General features: G+C 42.1%; 1 protein-coding gene across 2 annotated transcripts in view; it reads left to right on the top strand.

Annotated features, from left to right (window-relative positions):
- The window catches only part of zc3h3 (zinc finger CCCH-type containing 3), a 110,240-nt gene that overhangs the window by 71,636 nt on the left and 21,098 nt on the right, over positions 1-17,506 (top strand). For both annotated transcript variants that reach the window (XM_015354297.2, XM_015354296.2), the window contains 3 exons: positions 8,081-8,256; positions 16,638-16,722; positions 17,330-17,488. In XM_015354297.2, the coding sequence (XP_015209783.2) occupies positions 8,081-8,256; positions 16,638-16,722; positions 17,330-17,488 (420 nt within the window). The remainder of the gene's footprint in view (positions 1-8,080; positions 8,257-16,637; positions 16,723-17,329; positions 17,489-17,506) is intronic.

Raw genomic sequence — 17,506 nt, 5'->3', positions numbered from 1 at the left:
GCATTTTAAATAGTGAGCAAATATGTTTATTGATTGTTTGAATAGTTTCAAACAAAAGGGAATCTGTTCAGCTCTGGAGCCCAGTGTTGAGACAGTGAAGAGGAAGCAATCGTGGGCAGCTTTTTAGTGCACAAAAATACAGAGTCCCAGGACACGATAAAGCTTCCGATGTACCAGGTTCTGATCCAGAACAAAGCCACAAGAGACCGTAATGACGTCTTCCTATCTGTGTTTTGTCTCTTTATACTTCCAGTGCCCAGACCCCTGCAATAGGAATTGGGCAGGGTTGCAAAGGGGACCCCTGAAAAGACCCTATCCTAGAACCGCCTTCCCCCATCACGAAGGGATCTAAGGTTAGATCTCCCAGGACCTCATCCCTTTTCCCCAGTCAGCACTTAATTGGCAAGTCGCTTGATTTAACAGCCAGGGAGCCTGAGCAGGGAAAAAATGGCTGGCATAAATCATCGTCCGCCACCAGAAAATAGATATAATCTCAACATTAACTACATTAATAGTAGCAGGAGCTGAATTAAGAAAGCTATAAAGCATAGGCAGAAGAATATAAATTATACGTCCACAACTCCCCCCCCCTCCCCCCGCGGCAGAAGCCTTCCCCATTGACTGCACGGGCGATCAGCGGCCTGCTCTACACACATTAGTGAGAGCCACGCACGGGCTGTTAATAATTTCTGTCTACTTTACTGGGGCACAGGCAGGCCAGGGCTAATCAGTTTTAGTGCTTTAATATTGATTTAAACAGGATATGGAACCAGAGATAATTGCTCTGCTATTGTAATAGTGTACTTTTTTTCGTGGAAAAAAGGTAGTAGTCCCTGACATGAGAGAGTGAGAGAGAAAGAGAGGGGTCAGGTCTCAGAATTTTTATTCTTCTCAATTTAAGACACAATTCAGTCTGAGCTGGAAAAGTACAAGGCAATATAGTTTAGGTTCCGAATTAGGTGTGAATATCAGGGTGTGAGAATTATGCCTGCCTGCGTCTGTCAGGTATTAGTGACTGCAGTGAGTATATCTCCCAAAGCGGTGCAAATATGGGAAACTATTATGTTCTCTGTATTATCTTCCACATTACCTTTTAAAATGCTCTGGATACGAGCCATCTGAAATTATTTAGTGAGGTCTAAAACAGAGGTGTTCATTTCAGTAGTTCTGTCTCTTGCTGCCCTGTGATGGACTTGTGTCCCATCCAGAGTGTATCTTGCCTTGCACCCATTACTTGCTGGGATAGGCTCCGGCTCCCCAGCACCCTGAATTTGATGAAGTGGTCAGAAAATGGATAGATGGATAGAACGGTAAATATGAGTATTAAACCCTTGTGCCGGTATAGAGCGGTCTAACTGAAAATCCCATTGTTGTCAGTGGTTTTCTACAGTGATTCTCCACAAATATGTGGAATATTTCACCCCAAAGGCTTGCAGTGTAGATTCTATTCTCTTGTACGAGAGTCAGTTTTGCTTAATTGACATTTCTGCTCTGACAAAACACATGGTGGATTTGGTATTTGGACATGGTATTTGAAATGTTTATATCTATATGACTTTTTGCTTACATCTGATATTTTTATCTGGTAATAGAACTTGAAAAGAGCTTCTCTGGCCAGAAAAGATTGACAATTTCTACACTTAGACTCAGCAGTGTAAGTTTACCTGACATAACAGAGCCAATAAGTCTGTGCTTAAAAAAATAGAACAGGTTACAATAGGGCACTGAAAAAAGTAATACAGGCTTAGAAAATAAGTACTATGTAAAGTATGTCAAATTACTGTTTTCAAGTTCATTTTAAAAAGCAAAGCATTGTGAAAGTGCTTGATATATGAATATCTTTGTTTGATGTGGACCTTACAGGTTGTGTGACTCCTGGGGCTGATCAGTCTGCAGAGAGTGACAGGTGTTGAATTAGTGTGCTTTCATCAGGTGTGTTTTGTTTCTATTGATGTACAGAAGAACTGTGCTTTACTCCTTCAAATTCAATCCTTTAGCTCCCCTCTGTAGTTGTCACTGGTGGTATTCAAATGCTAATCTCATTGAATTAAGTGCAAATGCATATGTGTGCATGCAGCTAAAGTGTGCAAAACTGAAGTGGTTTGATTGCATTAAGCGAAACTGATTTCTTGACTCCATGCAGATGCCACTGACAAAGGAAGAGAGGGTATCATTTGCGCAAGTATTAAAGTTACCCCCCTCGGACCACACCTACATCATCACCATCTACCTCATTGTAATTTATTTATTGTACGTCTCCAGTCATTGTTTACACGTCTGTATTGTTTACATTCAAACTGTCTGCATGTTTACTTGCACATTGTCTATTGTTTGTTTGTACATTGTCTTGATGCACTGTTTGCACTTTGTTTTGTTTTTTACACTTGTTTTACAAACGAGAGACTTTCTGTAAGTAAGAATTCCATTGTACCAGTACCGGTTACATATGGCAATAAAGTTCAAGTTCAAGTTACAGTTACAGTTACATGCTATCACTAGACCAGGTCATCATATTTTGCAGTGAAGTTGACTGAACTAAGACAAAAGTCAGCTGCCACAAACAATGTGTTGAATTTTAAACCTCCCCGCCTTCCTTCTCCATATCGCCCTCTGCATCCTCATCAGCCCAGATAGCACAGATTTAAATGCACAAAAAAGGTTTAATTCACAATTCTAGTTTAATGCATATATCCACCTAAATAAAGCAAGCAGTCTAATACCGTCCTGAGGGCACTATATTCATTACTGCCTGCTAAGCAAATAGTCCATAAATGGGCTATAAATGTGTTTTTGTTATAGTAAGCTTTTCGTACTCTATCGACCATATATATGAAGTGGTGGCCACTGAAGGTGTTTATGTATGTCTAAAATTGATTGTAGGACCAATAAAAGAAACTCCAGCAACAATACTAATTGCAGTGCCTACAAACCGAAAAGATATTGCCATCCTAAAAGGGTTTAAATGCCTTTTTATGGGCCTTTCATAATTCAATTTTGCTTGTCAATATAAACAATACTTTTTTCTGCTCTTTCCAGATCCAAAACAGAGCTTCCAAGGTTTCTTCAGTAATCATCTTTTAGGTTTTTTTTTTATTTTTAGACCCTTGGGCTACTCACATCTGTAGATGAGTCTAATAATAGTGTATCTCGGATGTCGCTCTTCAGTGATACATGGTTACATGGAGGATTAAATGATGTTATTTTGCTATTTATTTTAGGTGGGAGGTTTATCCATGTCTGTATAGGCAGCTCTGGTTGTAATTGGGTACATATAACACAGTTTGCTCACCAAGGCAAAAGATGACTCTAAAGGATCAAGACTATTAAGAAAATAAATTTTATTTTGTTTTCTTTCTCTTCTTTATTATTTCCCCACCTTACAGCTTGCATTTTTTTATAATTTAAATGTCTTGCATTTTTTTCTAATTTTAAATCTAATTCTATTAGATTAATACCAAAGGAAGATATTCAAACAAACATGCAAGTGGAAAAGGCTTGTGGATTGCCTTTGTAAAATGAGTCCATATCTTGCTGTATCAGTTACTCACTGAATGCTGGGGGTCAACGGTAACTACCTTGTACACTACCTTGGATGTTTGTAGAGCTCACCGTCACAACCAATATTCTTCAGTATTCGACAAAGTGCAGAATTTCATAGTAAATGTTTTGGAAGTACAGTATGACTGTGGGGGCCCTGGAGAGAAAGTGGGATAAGAGGACACCCACTCAGTGTTTTACACTCACATGGGGCTGTCACATTGCTAACAGTGAATGTTAGCTGGGAATTCCAGATTGAGAGGGCTTGCCTGAGTTGTTCTCATTTAAAAAAAACGTGGATCAAGATATTGGATCATGGCACCTCCAAATATGTGGAGTAAAGAGATCTCCACCAGTAGCCTGGAAACTGATATCAAATACCATCATTTGGCATACAGGCCATAATTCATCAGTGAATGTGGTATTAAAATGACTTGAAGAATAGTTATTTGATATTTTGAGATTTGTTTTATTTTTTGTCTTATGCAAGGACTGCAAATACCTCTGCAGTCTGGACAGTTTTAAAACTGTAAAGTTTTTTTGTGTTCTTAGCAGCACTGTGTGTAGCTTCATTGTTTTTCCTCTCATCTGGACTTACAGCTTTCCTTCTCTTTTTTGTGTAAATATGCCATTGGAAAAGGGAGATCCCATGGCTGTCTTAAACCTGTCAGGAATACAGCTCTCAGGAGAAATGGAGGGCATTCCCGGACTCCACTCAGAGTATTTATCTAATTTTCCGACCATTAAAGATACAATGGGGCACGAGTTGCAAGAGATATAATTGTTATGCAGAATCTGTCCTGGCAAGGAAGCTTGAGAGAGAGAATTTGTTCGTTTTATTGAAGCCATTCAAGTCTTTCCCTTTTAATCTTTTCAGTCACTGTGTGTCTCTCCCCCCCACCCCCCTCGCTCTCCTTCTCAATCCTTCATTAAAATGAAATTGCTATGAAAATGTGATTCAAATATAATAGAGTCCCAGAGCCTCTGATAATGGAATTGCATAGGGGAAGGGCAGCAGACGCCATTCCAGCCAATTTCACATTAACATAGTCACTTCTGTGCGCCCCCCACCAGCACCACCTCCCAACCCAACCCCCCCATCATCTTGTACTGATAAGCTGGGGTTCGCAGGGCGTCGCAGCAGAACAGCAGAGGGGCAAACTGTGCTCCGCTGCTGGATTCATTTGAGACTGACATTACAACACATCCCAGCCTAATGGAAGGAGTTCAGAGTGAGAGGGAAACTTACTATGTGCCTATTGAATCACTGTTCCTTACTGGCCAGGAAAATTAGAGCTCCATGTGTGCCTGGAATCGGTGAGCCTCGGCCCTCACTGTGGCTGCAGAGGCTGTGCTGGGAACATGCCACAGCTCGAGGGGTGAGGACTCATACCGTAGGTGTTTGACCTGCTGCAGAGCCAAGCCGTGCCAGTATGAACAGAGGGGAAAGAGGACAGCTCTGTGGGAAAGCTCTTAGACATTCAGGACTGGGGGAAGATAGCACAAAGCAAGAAAGGTTCTGCACAGCAGGAGCTTATTTGGTTTCTATCTTTCATTTGGCTGCTGATAAATAACAGATTAGAAAGATCTCAAGAGAATCAGCTCTAGAGCCATACTGCAGTGGGTTGCCGGTTCCTGACACCCTTTATTCTTTATGTTAAGTTAATCTTTGCCACTATGGATGTAAGAATGTAAGAAGTTAAACAAGATCTACTTTTGAAAAAATTAGCCCATCAATCCCCTAGCTAGAATACTGTTATAACATTCACATTTCTATTTTTTTTATTTAATGTTTGTTTAAGATTTTCATGATCCGGTGGGTTGCTCAGTAGTTGTCCGACCTGGTTCTCCTGTCAGTTGGTAGAGCAGTCTGATCCTGTGGTTGAGCTGAGAGACCAGTGGAACACAGAGTTACCCCATGAGAGTGGTTACCCCTGAGCCACAGGTCCTGGGTTCATGCTAACTAAAGGTCCACCTGCGAAAAGCCTAAGCTGCTGGTGTAACTTTTATTTGAGGTTTTGTTGTAAATGCTTATTACAAACCTTTGTTGTTGTTTGTTTATTAAAAATACCAGTTTTTGAGGAATGATGTGCAAATGAGGAATCGTATCAGTGATTGTTGTTTGCTGTTCCATGAGCATTGCACAGCTATCCTATGCCTGCAGGTCTCACTGTTTGTACCTCATTTCATTTTTGTACCTTTTTCTGTTTTATTTGTATTTCTGTCTTATTTGAATGTTTTCTTTTGCTTTTAGGTTTCAAACTTGTTCATTTTCACCCTTGTCTTCCAGGCAAATTGTACTTCTTTAGTCACATTTTAGAGGACAAACTCCATGAAATTGTTCTCACTAAGTTTTACTTAGCTTCCCACAAATTTTAGAGGGTATTTTGGAGTTAGGAATGCCCTTCTAATCCATATACAGATGAACAACAAACTGTTTATGTTCAGAGAATCCTCTCTGTGCTCAGTGTTGGTGTTCAGATAGTAGTGGTGTCATTGTGTGGAAACACATATTTAAAACAAACAGGATTAATGCAGAGGATTTAAGAATAACAAACTGATCACACTGGTAGGTTAAACATTTCTCATCAGAACAGTCTTTTTTCTGCACAAATGCTCACTCAGAGTCCCATACACCCACCCACAACTTCACTTCCTCTCCACCCCTTGGAGTCAAGGTTATGGCGATAAATTCTGTTGTATTGTCACTTCTATTTGGAGGAAATTGGCTGCCCGCGTGCACGCTGACGGGGAGATAATTTGCTGTAGTATTTCAAATGGGTTAGAAATGGATTTGAAGCGAGAGTTCATGCCTCCCATTACAGGAGAACTGTGTGAGAGGAAAGGAGACGATCTGAGATCTGAGGGCTCCTTGTTCAACCATCAGCCCCCCTCTCTTCCCCCTCCCACATGTACACACATACAGTATCCTCCATCTGCAGAAACCAAAGGAACAGTGTGTCCTGGATTTTCTCTAGTATGTTCGGTTTAAAATGTAAAAACGACTTCATAGAGGATTTTGAGGTTTTTGAAATGGGGTGGCTGAAATACAAGATTGGAGTGGGTGGCCATGGTCATCTCTCAGCTCTTCTTAACTTCTAATTCTGTTCAAGAGGAAAATCTTTACGTGAACTTAAAAACAGTACAAAGATGATGATTGAGATGATTGAAGATGTGAAGAGGGACCATGAGTGACTTTGTCTTTCAGCACTAATTCCCATCAGTGAGCATTAACACTAAGGTTCCTCTGATAATAGCAATGTATTTTTAACCAAAGATTGTGAACAAATTCTCCTTTACATTGATGGACTTTAGAGTAACCTTTAATATACCAGTGCACTTTAATTCTAGTAACTTCTAGTGAGTGAGGAATATTGTTCAATAGTGCAACAGGAAAGTCCTAGATTTGAACCCGTAGCCTATTAGATAGAGGTCCAGAACCCTTAACCTCTACTCCGTACTGCTAATTTACGGCAATAACTTATTCTAAGCAAGTGTCAGGGTTGTTTGCGAGATTAAAAGGTGCTATAAATATTAAGACCTTTAGTTATACAAAAGAAGTTTCCTTTTATCATTCTATTTTTAGTGGTGAACCAGGTTTTAAAATGTTACAACACACAGTCCAGTAGTGTGTGCCTCCATGGCTGTCCACTGGGCTTGGGGAATCTAGTAGGTTGTGTACGAGAGGAATAGGTGTGTGTGGTGACTGTGGCCCCCCTCTGTGTGAGCAGGGCAGACGCTGTGCTCCGGTCCCTGCCCCAGCTATTATCTCATTGATTTCCTCCTATTCTCTTTTCAATTCTCTCCGTTTCACCACTGCCGTCCTTTCCATTAGGAGAGCAATTTAGCAGAGTGCTGTGACACTGCCCGTGACGAGCCGGGGAAGAAATACAAGCGAGTGAGGGAGAAGGAAAGAGAAAAATCTCGCCCTCCAGTCCTGACAGCCTCTTGCTTTTTCAGACAAAGGGGAAATTGTGTTTTTCTGTATTGTGTTCGATTAAACATACGTCATTCTCCAGTCTTAGTTACCGCTCCTCTGTGGTTTACCAAAGGATAGCCACACGCCCACCACTTCAGGCAGCAAAGTGTGCCATGTGGTTATCCTGCCCTCACCCACTTCCTCAAATGCTTTAAACACTGCAGCTAACACAGAGCAGCAGCACTAATAAAAGCTGAGTTTGTTAAGGTGAGAGTGTAAGCATTGGTTGATTTGATCTGGTCTCCACTGATGATATTAACACTATTCATAAATTAATGCATTCCAGTTCATGGTAAAAAAAGAGTGAAAATGGTGAAAAAGTGTACATCAGTCAAATGCAAATGAATCTGAAACTTAAGGATTAGTGTCTGTTGACTCGAGCCTTCATTATTTTCCTGCGAAGTTTAGAGAGAGAGCCGTAGGACTTCCGCACCGTTTGGTGCCCCTTTTATTTCCTTTTTTTTTTAACCTCCTTAAAAATTCCAAAAATCCTTTTTGATTCTGCATAGCTCAGTCCTATGGAGGTGAGCGGCTGACAGCACTTGTGTATTTGTTACTTTCCAGGACTGTGCTCCAGACCCGGCTGCGTGCGCCCCAGGACAGACAGCCCCCCCAGCGGCCCTGGAGAGGGAGGAGCATGCGCTGGATCGGGGGGGCTCTGTATAGAGTCTCTGCCAACAAGCTGTGCAAGACACCCACTCTGCCTGTCCCCAGCAGCGGCAGCATCCAGCACAGAGCAGGTACATCACAGTCTCCCAGTGTGGCCTACAGCTCTCTGTGTCTGTGGAAGCTCTGGCCATATGCATCAGTATACAGTTTCTAACATGGCATCTCTGTCAGTGTGCATATAATTCTGCAGTTCTGTTTTTTTCTCTGCCAGCATTCATACTGTATCAAGTGTGGATAATGTGATGTCCACAATTAAATACATCATATTTATATACAGTAATAGCTGTTTGCTGTTTTCAAGTACAAAGTCTGAAGCTCATTGCAGTTGTAAGTTTGAGGTAATGTTCAGCATTATTTTGGTGAGTTTCAGTTTAGTTTTCTAGTAATTTATTATTCTGGCTCACAGAAAAGTACAGGAGCGAATTCATGTTGAAAGAAAATATTTTCTGAAAAGAAAAGAAGAAAATGGAACATAAATATGACGGTGAGAAAGAAAGAGGGAAAGTGGTGGGGTCAGAAAGGAAAGAATGTGTGAAAATCAGGCAGGGTGAGTTGGAGACGGGCTGAAGAGTAGGAGATTTGGGCAACGCACTTCAGAAGTGTGGAAGATCACAGTTTCTAAATTGATTGGGGAATCGAGTGGGGAAACTAAAAGATGATCATTAGAGGCTGGGGAGTGTGTGAACTGATTTTGGCAACAGACATGTTTTTAGTGTAGGAAGTTTTGAACCCCTGTGCAAGAATATAAGGTCAGTGCAAAAGTGGCCAAGGGAGGTCAAATGGAGGACTATCAGCTTGAAAAAATATTTTTTTCTGGCACTTTGCCTGTTGGACGGTCTTCTTCATCTATGCTTCCTGGGTAGAATGTCAGGGCAATTTCTGCAAGAAATGCAATAAAGGAGATGCAAGGCTGATCTTGAAATAGCCAGAGGTGCCATATATATGTGAGTGGTTGATTATGTATTTGCCAGTGATGACTGCAGTTTCTGTTTCAGTTAAAAGTATGGCTGGTAGCCGTGGGCAGTTAGGGGAACTGTGGGCTTGAAGGCTGTGTATATCAGGTGGCCAGCAGTACGAAAGAAAGGTTCCAGTTCAAGGGTCATCCCAGAAAATGGAGAAGAGGACAATGGAAAAGTTTGATGACCTTGGGAATAGACAGGTTGTCAGGGTGGGAGGGAAAGACAAATGGAATGTAGTTCTGATTGCAGGAACTCCTCATGAGGATAGTATTCTGAAGGTTGACTTTTAGTTGTAGGGAGTTCTATCCAAAGGACATCTCCTGTCCATGTAAACAGACCACTTGGCTTTAGATTTGGAAGTCTGTTTCATCACTGCATAGTCTAAGAACCTGTGAGAATGGAAGAGAATGTTTGTGCATTTGGGATTAAGGAGACAAATGTGCGAGTTTCTAATACACTGAAGTTCTCAGTCTTGGGTAGTTAACAGAGAGACTAACATTACCAGTTGAAGATACATTAACAGTGGATTTGTGAGATGGATGGACGATCCTTAAGTAATTTAGAAATTGTTGAAGTTGATTGCTAGAGCAGGCGGGAGATGCAGCACAGTCAACAATGTATTGCTTAAGAGTTGAGAGACAAACCTAGTATAGGAGGACGCTATGGATTTATGGTTTCCTAAATAGCTATTTGTTAGCACATAGTTTATCTTTGCTTCATTTCAAATAGGAAGCAGCTCTGTTTGCGTGTGTGCCTGCAAGGCTGTGTAAATGTGCATTTGTCTTTATGTGTGAGAGCTGGGAGTCTGTCTGAAAGTGCCCCTGTGTATTCATGTTTCTGAACACACTACAGCTTCACACTGGGACTGCGGGCAGGCTAATCACAGACCTATCTGAAATAATAAAGCTGTCATCTGTCAATTCACTAGGGCCAGTCTATTACTTTCATTGAGAATATGTACTCAAACGGCAGCATGAGATTAAACTGGGGCGAGCCAGCCTGTAACAAGTAGTACCTAAATTAAAGACCTTTTATCTCCCGTGACCTGTGTGCTAATCTGCTCGGGGACCAAGGCTCTTTACAGCCTGGGATGCAATTTTTTTATGTAAAAGGGTTCTCCACATATTGTAAGCACTGTGATAATATGGTTCAGATGTTTCTATGACTTGTGTAATAGAGATCTTTAATAAGGATGTTAAAAGTAAATCTGGTTGTCTCAAAATGGAAAAGCAGTCTTGGGTTTTTCCTTCTCTCTAGGAGTTCAAGTGGACAAGCCCATCCCTATACAAAGTAAATTAATATCAGATAAAGCACATGGCCACTTCTCTACACTTCTCAGAGTATTGAGGATCCTAACCTCTTGCTGCTTGCTGTGCATACTCGGTGACTAAAACTTTTCAGGAAACTGCTCGATGAGGCTTCTCAGATAAGTCAATATGAGCGTCAATAATACGCAGCACAGCCCACTCTCTTGAATGATCTCTCTAGTTTCCTTGCATTGCTGTGTAGAGGGGACTCTGCATGGAGCACTGAGTCTCTTGTCAGTCCTATGGTCTCACTGCTGCAGTCTGATTGCCTCTCTGGGTCAGGGTCAGGATAATGTGAACCCTTATTATTGCTGCAACTGTAAAGCAATCTCATATTACTGCCTGCCTCTGAGCTTTAATTTAGGTTTTTTTTTCTTTTTATAAATTGTTACGTGGAATGGGTTGTAAGACTATAAGCTCATAACTTGTTACAGGCTCTCATACAATCCCCAAACCAGGGAGCTAATATAACCTCCTGCCTCCTGTGTGCATTGAAAGTACAGCTGAGAGAAAAGCACTTAGACTTCAGTACTTCATAGGAGCTAGGGGAATCACTAACTCACGGCCCGGAAATCACTACGCAGTGGCTTATCTGTTGGGTCTTGTTTTTCTTCACAGTCCTTTAAGTCCTTAGTGTTACTCAGTTCACAGCAGCTCATATTCTGTTAAGGATCTGCAGTTTCACAGTCTCTACAGAGCTGAACAACTATAAGCATGAATTAGCCATTTAAGAGGTAATACAGACAGCTTATGAACACAAGCACATAAGACAAGCTGCAAACAAGGAGTCATTTGGCTCCCACTGTTAAATTGGTTGTTAGTAGCTGAGAGATCCAAGAAGATGTTTTTTTTAGTGTTCTGAAGTAATTAGCATCGGAAAGATAGCTGCAGATAGTTTGTTCCAGACACCTGTGGCTATTGTAGGCTTTTAAACACAGGATTTTTCATTCCTACACTGGAGTGTTCTGCTACTTCATAGCTTTTTTTACAGAGAGGCCTACATGTACAGTACTTTCCATCCCATTTGATGAGCTAGACCAGTGGGATGGATGTGATACAGTTTCAAGGGACGTGTAAGATTCAGTAAAATATAACTTTTCTCTTAGTGTATTGGAGCCTATTTAATTAATTATTAAATAATTAATAAGGCAATTTGTACAGTTGTTTTAAATTTGCTCTTCAAGCCAATTAGCACCCCTGATATCAGGTCAGTGATTCAAATAAGAGGCTATCAAATACATTTTCCACAAAATAAAGACGACCTAAAACTGGATCAAAATTAGTTTTTTTAAATACTTAATAGGGTAACAGATAATTGAGAGCTTACCTTGCCAAAGTCCTGCAGTGGAATGCTTGGAAAGGTCAGTTAGCTGGCTTGGTATTGGCCTTGTCACGTGCATCACATGCACTCCACAGCCACGCCTGCGATATGAGAAGAAGGCGCTTCATCTTATCAGTTAAGACAATCAGCCCCATGATATCAATGGAAATATTTCCACACTGAGGCATGAAACTGTTATGGTGATGATGTGGTTCCTGCTGTTGTGAGTTGTATTTGGAACTGAACTCCAATCACAGTGCAACAGCTGGTGTCATTTTAAAACTAATGTTACAACATGACTTCATGACATAAGAAATAGCCTAATAGTACATATGATTGCCCTTCTTCTGCTTCTGTAAGCAACAGGACTGTTTAACTTTTAATCACTTACAAAGGGGGGGGGTTGTAGCTCTGTGGTTAAGGATCTGTGCCTGTGGTTGGTAGGTTGCCAGTTCGTATCCCATGGCTGGCAGAGGAATCCTACTCTGTTGGGCCCCTGAGCAAGGCCCTTAACCCCAGCTGCTCCAGGGGTGCCGTATAAATGTTTGACCCTGCACTTTGACCTCAAGCTTCTCTCCCTGTCTGTGTGTCTCATGGAGAGCAAGTTGGGGTATGCGAAAAGACAATTTCCTAATACAAGAAAATGTGTATGGCCAATAAAGTGATCTTATCTTATCTAAAGTATAAAAAAGTAGAATAATTTTAAAAAGGAAAATAGTAGAAAGAGATTCTCTGGACAAGCATCATGGTTTAGGAATTTTTGCTCTTCAGTTAATAATATGCATGTCTTTCTTCTGTATAATCACAAATGCTGTTCTTCACTGTACTGAAGCACTATGGGTGATTAAAAACACCCATAGTGCTTCTATGTCGTGTGGAATCACCGGGACGAGGCAGACCCAGCACAGCAGAAGATGAGTTACCATGTTGTGGCTCATCCAGAGGGAGGCAGTTCTATGGAGGGCACTGTAATGGACCATGTGAGAGCGGACACTGGAGTCTGTGGGCTGAGTTCCCTCACAGCGCAGTGCACTCTTACACTGACACTCCCGCCAGCACTCCCCGCGGACAAGATAAAAGGCCAGCCTCCCTGACAGCACCTCAAAGCAGCACTGTAACTGCGGGAAGCTTGTTAGCGCAGTGAAACAGTAGCCAAATATTTCCATTCACCACTGAGCCCCCTAACAGAATCCGTCACACAGGCAAAGGCGGAAGAAGAAGGGAGGGGAGAAGATGTGTTTCAGTCACTTATTTAACCAGATAGTCAGCAGAAAGCAAAGCCCCCTTTATGATGATGGACTCAACTGGAGACTTACTCAAGGGTGCAACAGCTATGTCCCACTGGGGATTTGAACCCACAATGCTATAGTCACTCATCCGCATTGTTCTGCAGAATAGATTGTGAACATCCTCTGCAGTAAAATGGGGTATAATTCTCACTACTGTACAACATTTTCTGTATTCTATATAGAAAATACTCTCTAGTCTGTAGTCCAAAGTTCTATATAGTCCTCTACACTGCCTTATGAAATATGCTTTTCTCCTTTCTCATCCCTTTGTTTTGAATGTTTTGTTTTTCCTTGAGTGATTTCCACAGAATACACAAAATACCCATTTGCAAGCTGGTTATCCGATTTCAGTTGTTGTTGCCTTCAGATAAAAGAGTTCTCTGTAACTTGCACTCTTTTAAAGGTGACAGGCGTTTTTCACACAAGCTCGGTTCTTGCCAGAAATTCAGACAGAGAGAAATCCTCGTACCTACTACTACTGCTCACTTAGAGAAATTCGCCCCAGACGTCAACATCTTTTAGGTGCTGAGTGGTCTGTTCTTTCGGAGACTTGCACCTGTGATTGTGTGTGCGTACATTTCTTTCTCCCTCCTTTGCTCCCTCCCTTTTCTCGTTGTTGTAATTATAATCATATCGTTCCTCTCAGGCTGTCATTCACCTGGCAGGGAAGCTGTGATGTCGTCTTGTCAGGACTCAGCCAGGCAGCTCCCCGAGCTGGCATGAGAGCTACGTACAGGCACATAAGCAGAGCCCCTGGCGGCTGTGAGGCGCACTTAATCCTCTATTATATCGCAATAAAATAAAACAAAACTGTCAGGGGCTGGCGTAAACTTGTCAGACAGCCAGATGTTGGGGATGAGTGAGTGTCATCGCCAGTGCCTGGTGCTCAGAAAGCGTGAGGGCTGCAAGGGACAGATAGGAGATGCCCCCCCCAGTCTTTCACCCCTACCCCGCTCTGCTGTGTTCTGCTCCAGTACGGGGGGCAGGGGATGGCGGCTGCTCACATGCAGTGGAACAGATGGGCCGGGGGCTGTCGGCTCAGAGAGCAAGTGACAGCTCCATTGTGTCCCGCAGAATGACTACATGCTATCAAATCTCACTCAATCATCCTCTTATGTGCTCTCTCTCTCTTACACTCTGTCCCCCCCCCCCCCCCCGTCTCTTGATCTCTCTATTCTCCGACTCCTGCTCTTTCTCAGTTCAGCTGCCAGTAAGCAACGGTTCAGGTGTCCAGCTTACACACACAACAGCCTCTGTCCCACCAACAGGCAGGAGAATGGGGCCACATTCCATCTGAAGCTTGGAGGAATCAATCCTAATATTTGTAGAAAGCTCAAAATAGACTAGCAAAATCGAAATATATTACATCTCGGTGTAGCACTTGCCATGGAATAAAACAGCTTGAATTGCAGATCACCTACTCCAGTGTGACACATACACATACACCTACTCCAGTGTGACACATACATATTGATATTCAGTACTGAAAAGTGTGGCTCAATTTTCGGCAGACTCTGTTTCTGCAGGAAAACCTGACTGTTCCATGAAGGCTCTTTAACTCTGTGGGCTTCTGCATGTGTACATACTCGTATGGTTGTCTTTCAAATATTTCTGAGATTCTGAAATTTATCTGAGACAATTATTATGTAATGCCCACTATTCTCTGTACAGTTAGTTTCCCAGAAAAGCGGAAGTCTCCAAAAGATAAGAGCAACTTAGCTATGGTACCGGCCACTTTAAAAGTTAAGGCAAAAGTCTATGTGCCTTCTTTTCTGCTGGAATATTGTCATGTCCAGATGATCCCATGTAAAAGGAATAAGTGAGGTGAAAGGACTTGATCAGTGCTGTGTCATGTAGTGAGGCTGCCATCGAGCACCGCAAGAGGAGTTCTGTAGTGACTAGACACAGCTGTTCAGATCATCACACTTGGACCTTCTATCAGTTGATCCGTTTTACAGTACATAAGAATTAATGTATTGTTCTGCACCACACTTGCAGACATCTTTCAGGGTAGTCTAAACAAAGCCTCAATTCATCATTAAAAACAACTTGACTCAACTGCTGGCGACTCCACCTGAGGTGACCTAATCCAGCCTCCAGTACTACAGGATGAAGGCTTTATTCTATTCATACATGGTACAAATTGGTTCCATACTGTGTTTTTCTTTCTTGATTTTCTTCATGTTTGTCCATGAAGAGGTTAAATCACCTCATCACCTGTTCCCAGTCAACTGTTATTCATAAGGATATTTTGTATAATGCAACAAAATCATTCAAGTGTATCAGTCCATAATGAGGGATCAATTCATCAAGATGATACCAGAACATTTAATCAATATTCAAAACTCTGCCCTACCAGCCTATTAACTAAATCCAGTAATACAAGTACCATGCCAGTCCAACTCCAGGGGCTATTTCAAGCTCAAGAACAATATAAGGGTGTCAAAAAATAGATACATTCAACACTGTAAAAGCTCTTTAAATAGCACTTTTTACATAGAGTTGTGGGGACTCGGAAAGCTCCGCTAGGCCATGCTGTAGGTCTTTGAAAATCGTGCTGCTTTAGAGTCTATGACAAATAAATTAATTGCATCTAAACAAACAATATGGGATGAATAGCATCATGTGTTTCATTACCTCTCTGATGTTCAGAGAACGCAGATTACTTTTGAAGGATGTAGATAAATGTTCTCAGTGTCTGGACATTCTGTATCCTGTTTATCTCCATCTCTTCCATTTTCTATACATTTTCTTCCACCTGACTCTCCTTTCCATAGTCCAGTTTGAGGAGTGATTCTCCTGTTGAAGATGGAAGGTTCATGGTTCCTGATAGAGTACACATTCCCTGGGCTGTGGAGGGGGCCTGTGATGACACTGGGCAGAGATTGGTTGGATACATCACTGCAGGCTAGGTGCATTGCCAGAGGGATGAGCCCAAGAGATATAGATGAAATAATGAGGCCAGAGAGAAATAGTGACTTGGTGTGTATGATACTAAATGAGGTTAAGATGCATTCTTTTAGGTTGATCCTTTTTGCTGTTGTTTCTTATGTTGTATCTCTAATTATGAAAGGTGGTACAAACTTGTACGAACTCAGGCTAATACTGATCATTTTCCATGCCTTCTTGATCTGCTCAGTTATATCTGTCGAGGCATTAACTAAAAAGCAGCTGTATGTTACACTGCTTTAGCGGTCAGTAATGTTCCCTTGTGTTGATTATATTGATTGTGAGCATTACTTTGTACCAGGTGTGTGAATGGATTTGACATATACACGTCATTTTGCAAAATAATTGACATGCTTTGATATTTGTTCTACTGGTTTTGATTCTCGTTTTGTTTACAAAGAAAAAACACCGCCATGATAGCACTGACTCACTGCCTAAGTTTATACATGGAGTCAAATATAATCTTTGTGTGTTTTTGTCACACTGCTTAGTTTCTGTATGCTGAGCACCTATTTTCAGGTGAAAACGTGTTTTTATAAAGGTTTCCCTCTAATGGATGTTTTCTGGCAGTGTGAGGGAGTCTGTTAGACACTGTCCTGTCCAACACGCCTCTCCCTTCTCCCTCAGGGAAGTGGGCCGATCTGTCTGGCAGCTCCATCCCAGGAACGCCCACCAGCTCCAGCAGGGCCTCCACGAGCCGACACATTGCCAGGTGGGCCAACTCACTTTTACCTTCATTCCGCTTTCATTGCATTGCCTGTTCTCCACGTGCAGATTCAGAAACTGACCAAGTTTCAAGGTCGATTCTCCTATTTTTGTGATGGCAGGGAGCAGTACTCACTGCACTTATACTTGTGGTACCTAGCAGGTACTAAAGATTATACGTCTAAGAATAAAAACAGGAAACTGCAAAAATGAACTTTTTAAACTGTTTAAGAATAAGATTATTAGTTAAAAGTTTAGAAGAATTCTTTTTTATGAATGCTGTATTACAGCCATAACTACAGGAGGTCCAGCATTCTGTGCAGGCTGGTCACTGCTACAGGCCAGGAGGTTTTGAATGCAATGTCTGTGGAACGTTAGGCAGGATTCCCAGATAAACCCAGATATTTGGTCCTAGTGACCTGTGATTTGACAAGTGCCATTGTTTCCCAGTTGGGAGCTGACACTTCACCGTAGCTGTGCCCTAGAGTTGTCGGCTGACACATTCATCCTTCATTTAAACAGCGTGTCCATGCCCAAGACCAAGCTGCCTGATGCAGGTGAGCTGAGTCTGCTGCACTGTTGTTGTGCTGATGCGTGTGTCTTCTCTCTGGCAGCCGGGCTGTGCAGCGCAGCCTGGCGATCATCCGACAGGCGCGGCTGAAGAAGCAGCAGGGCAGGGAGTACTGCATGTATTACAACCGCTTCGGCAAGTGCAACCGTGGCCAGGACTGCCCCTACATCCACGACCCCGAAAAGGTGGCTGTCTGCACCAGGTACTGGAATATACTATG

Source organism: Lepisosteus oculatus, chromosome 6 (assembly GCF_040954835.1).
Source record: "Lepisosteus oculatus isolate fLepOcu1 chromosome 6, fLepOcu1.hap2, whole genome shotgun sequence".
NCBI lineage: Eukaryota > Metazoa > Chordata > Actinopteri > Semionotiformes > Lepisosteidae > Lepisosteus > Lepisosteus oculatus.
The sequence above is the reverse complement of the archived record's forward strand: the minus strand, read 5'-3'. Positions and strand labels throughout refer to the sequence as shown.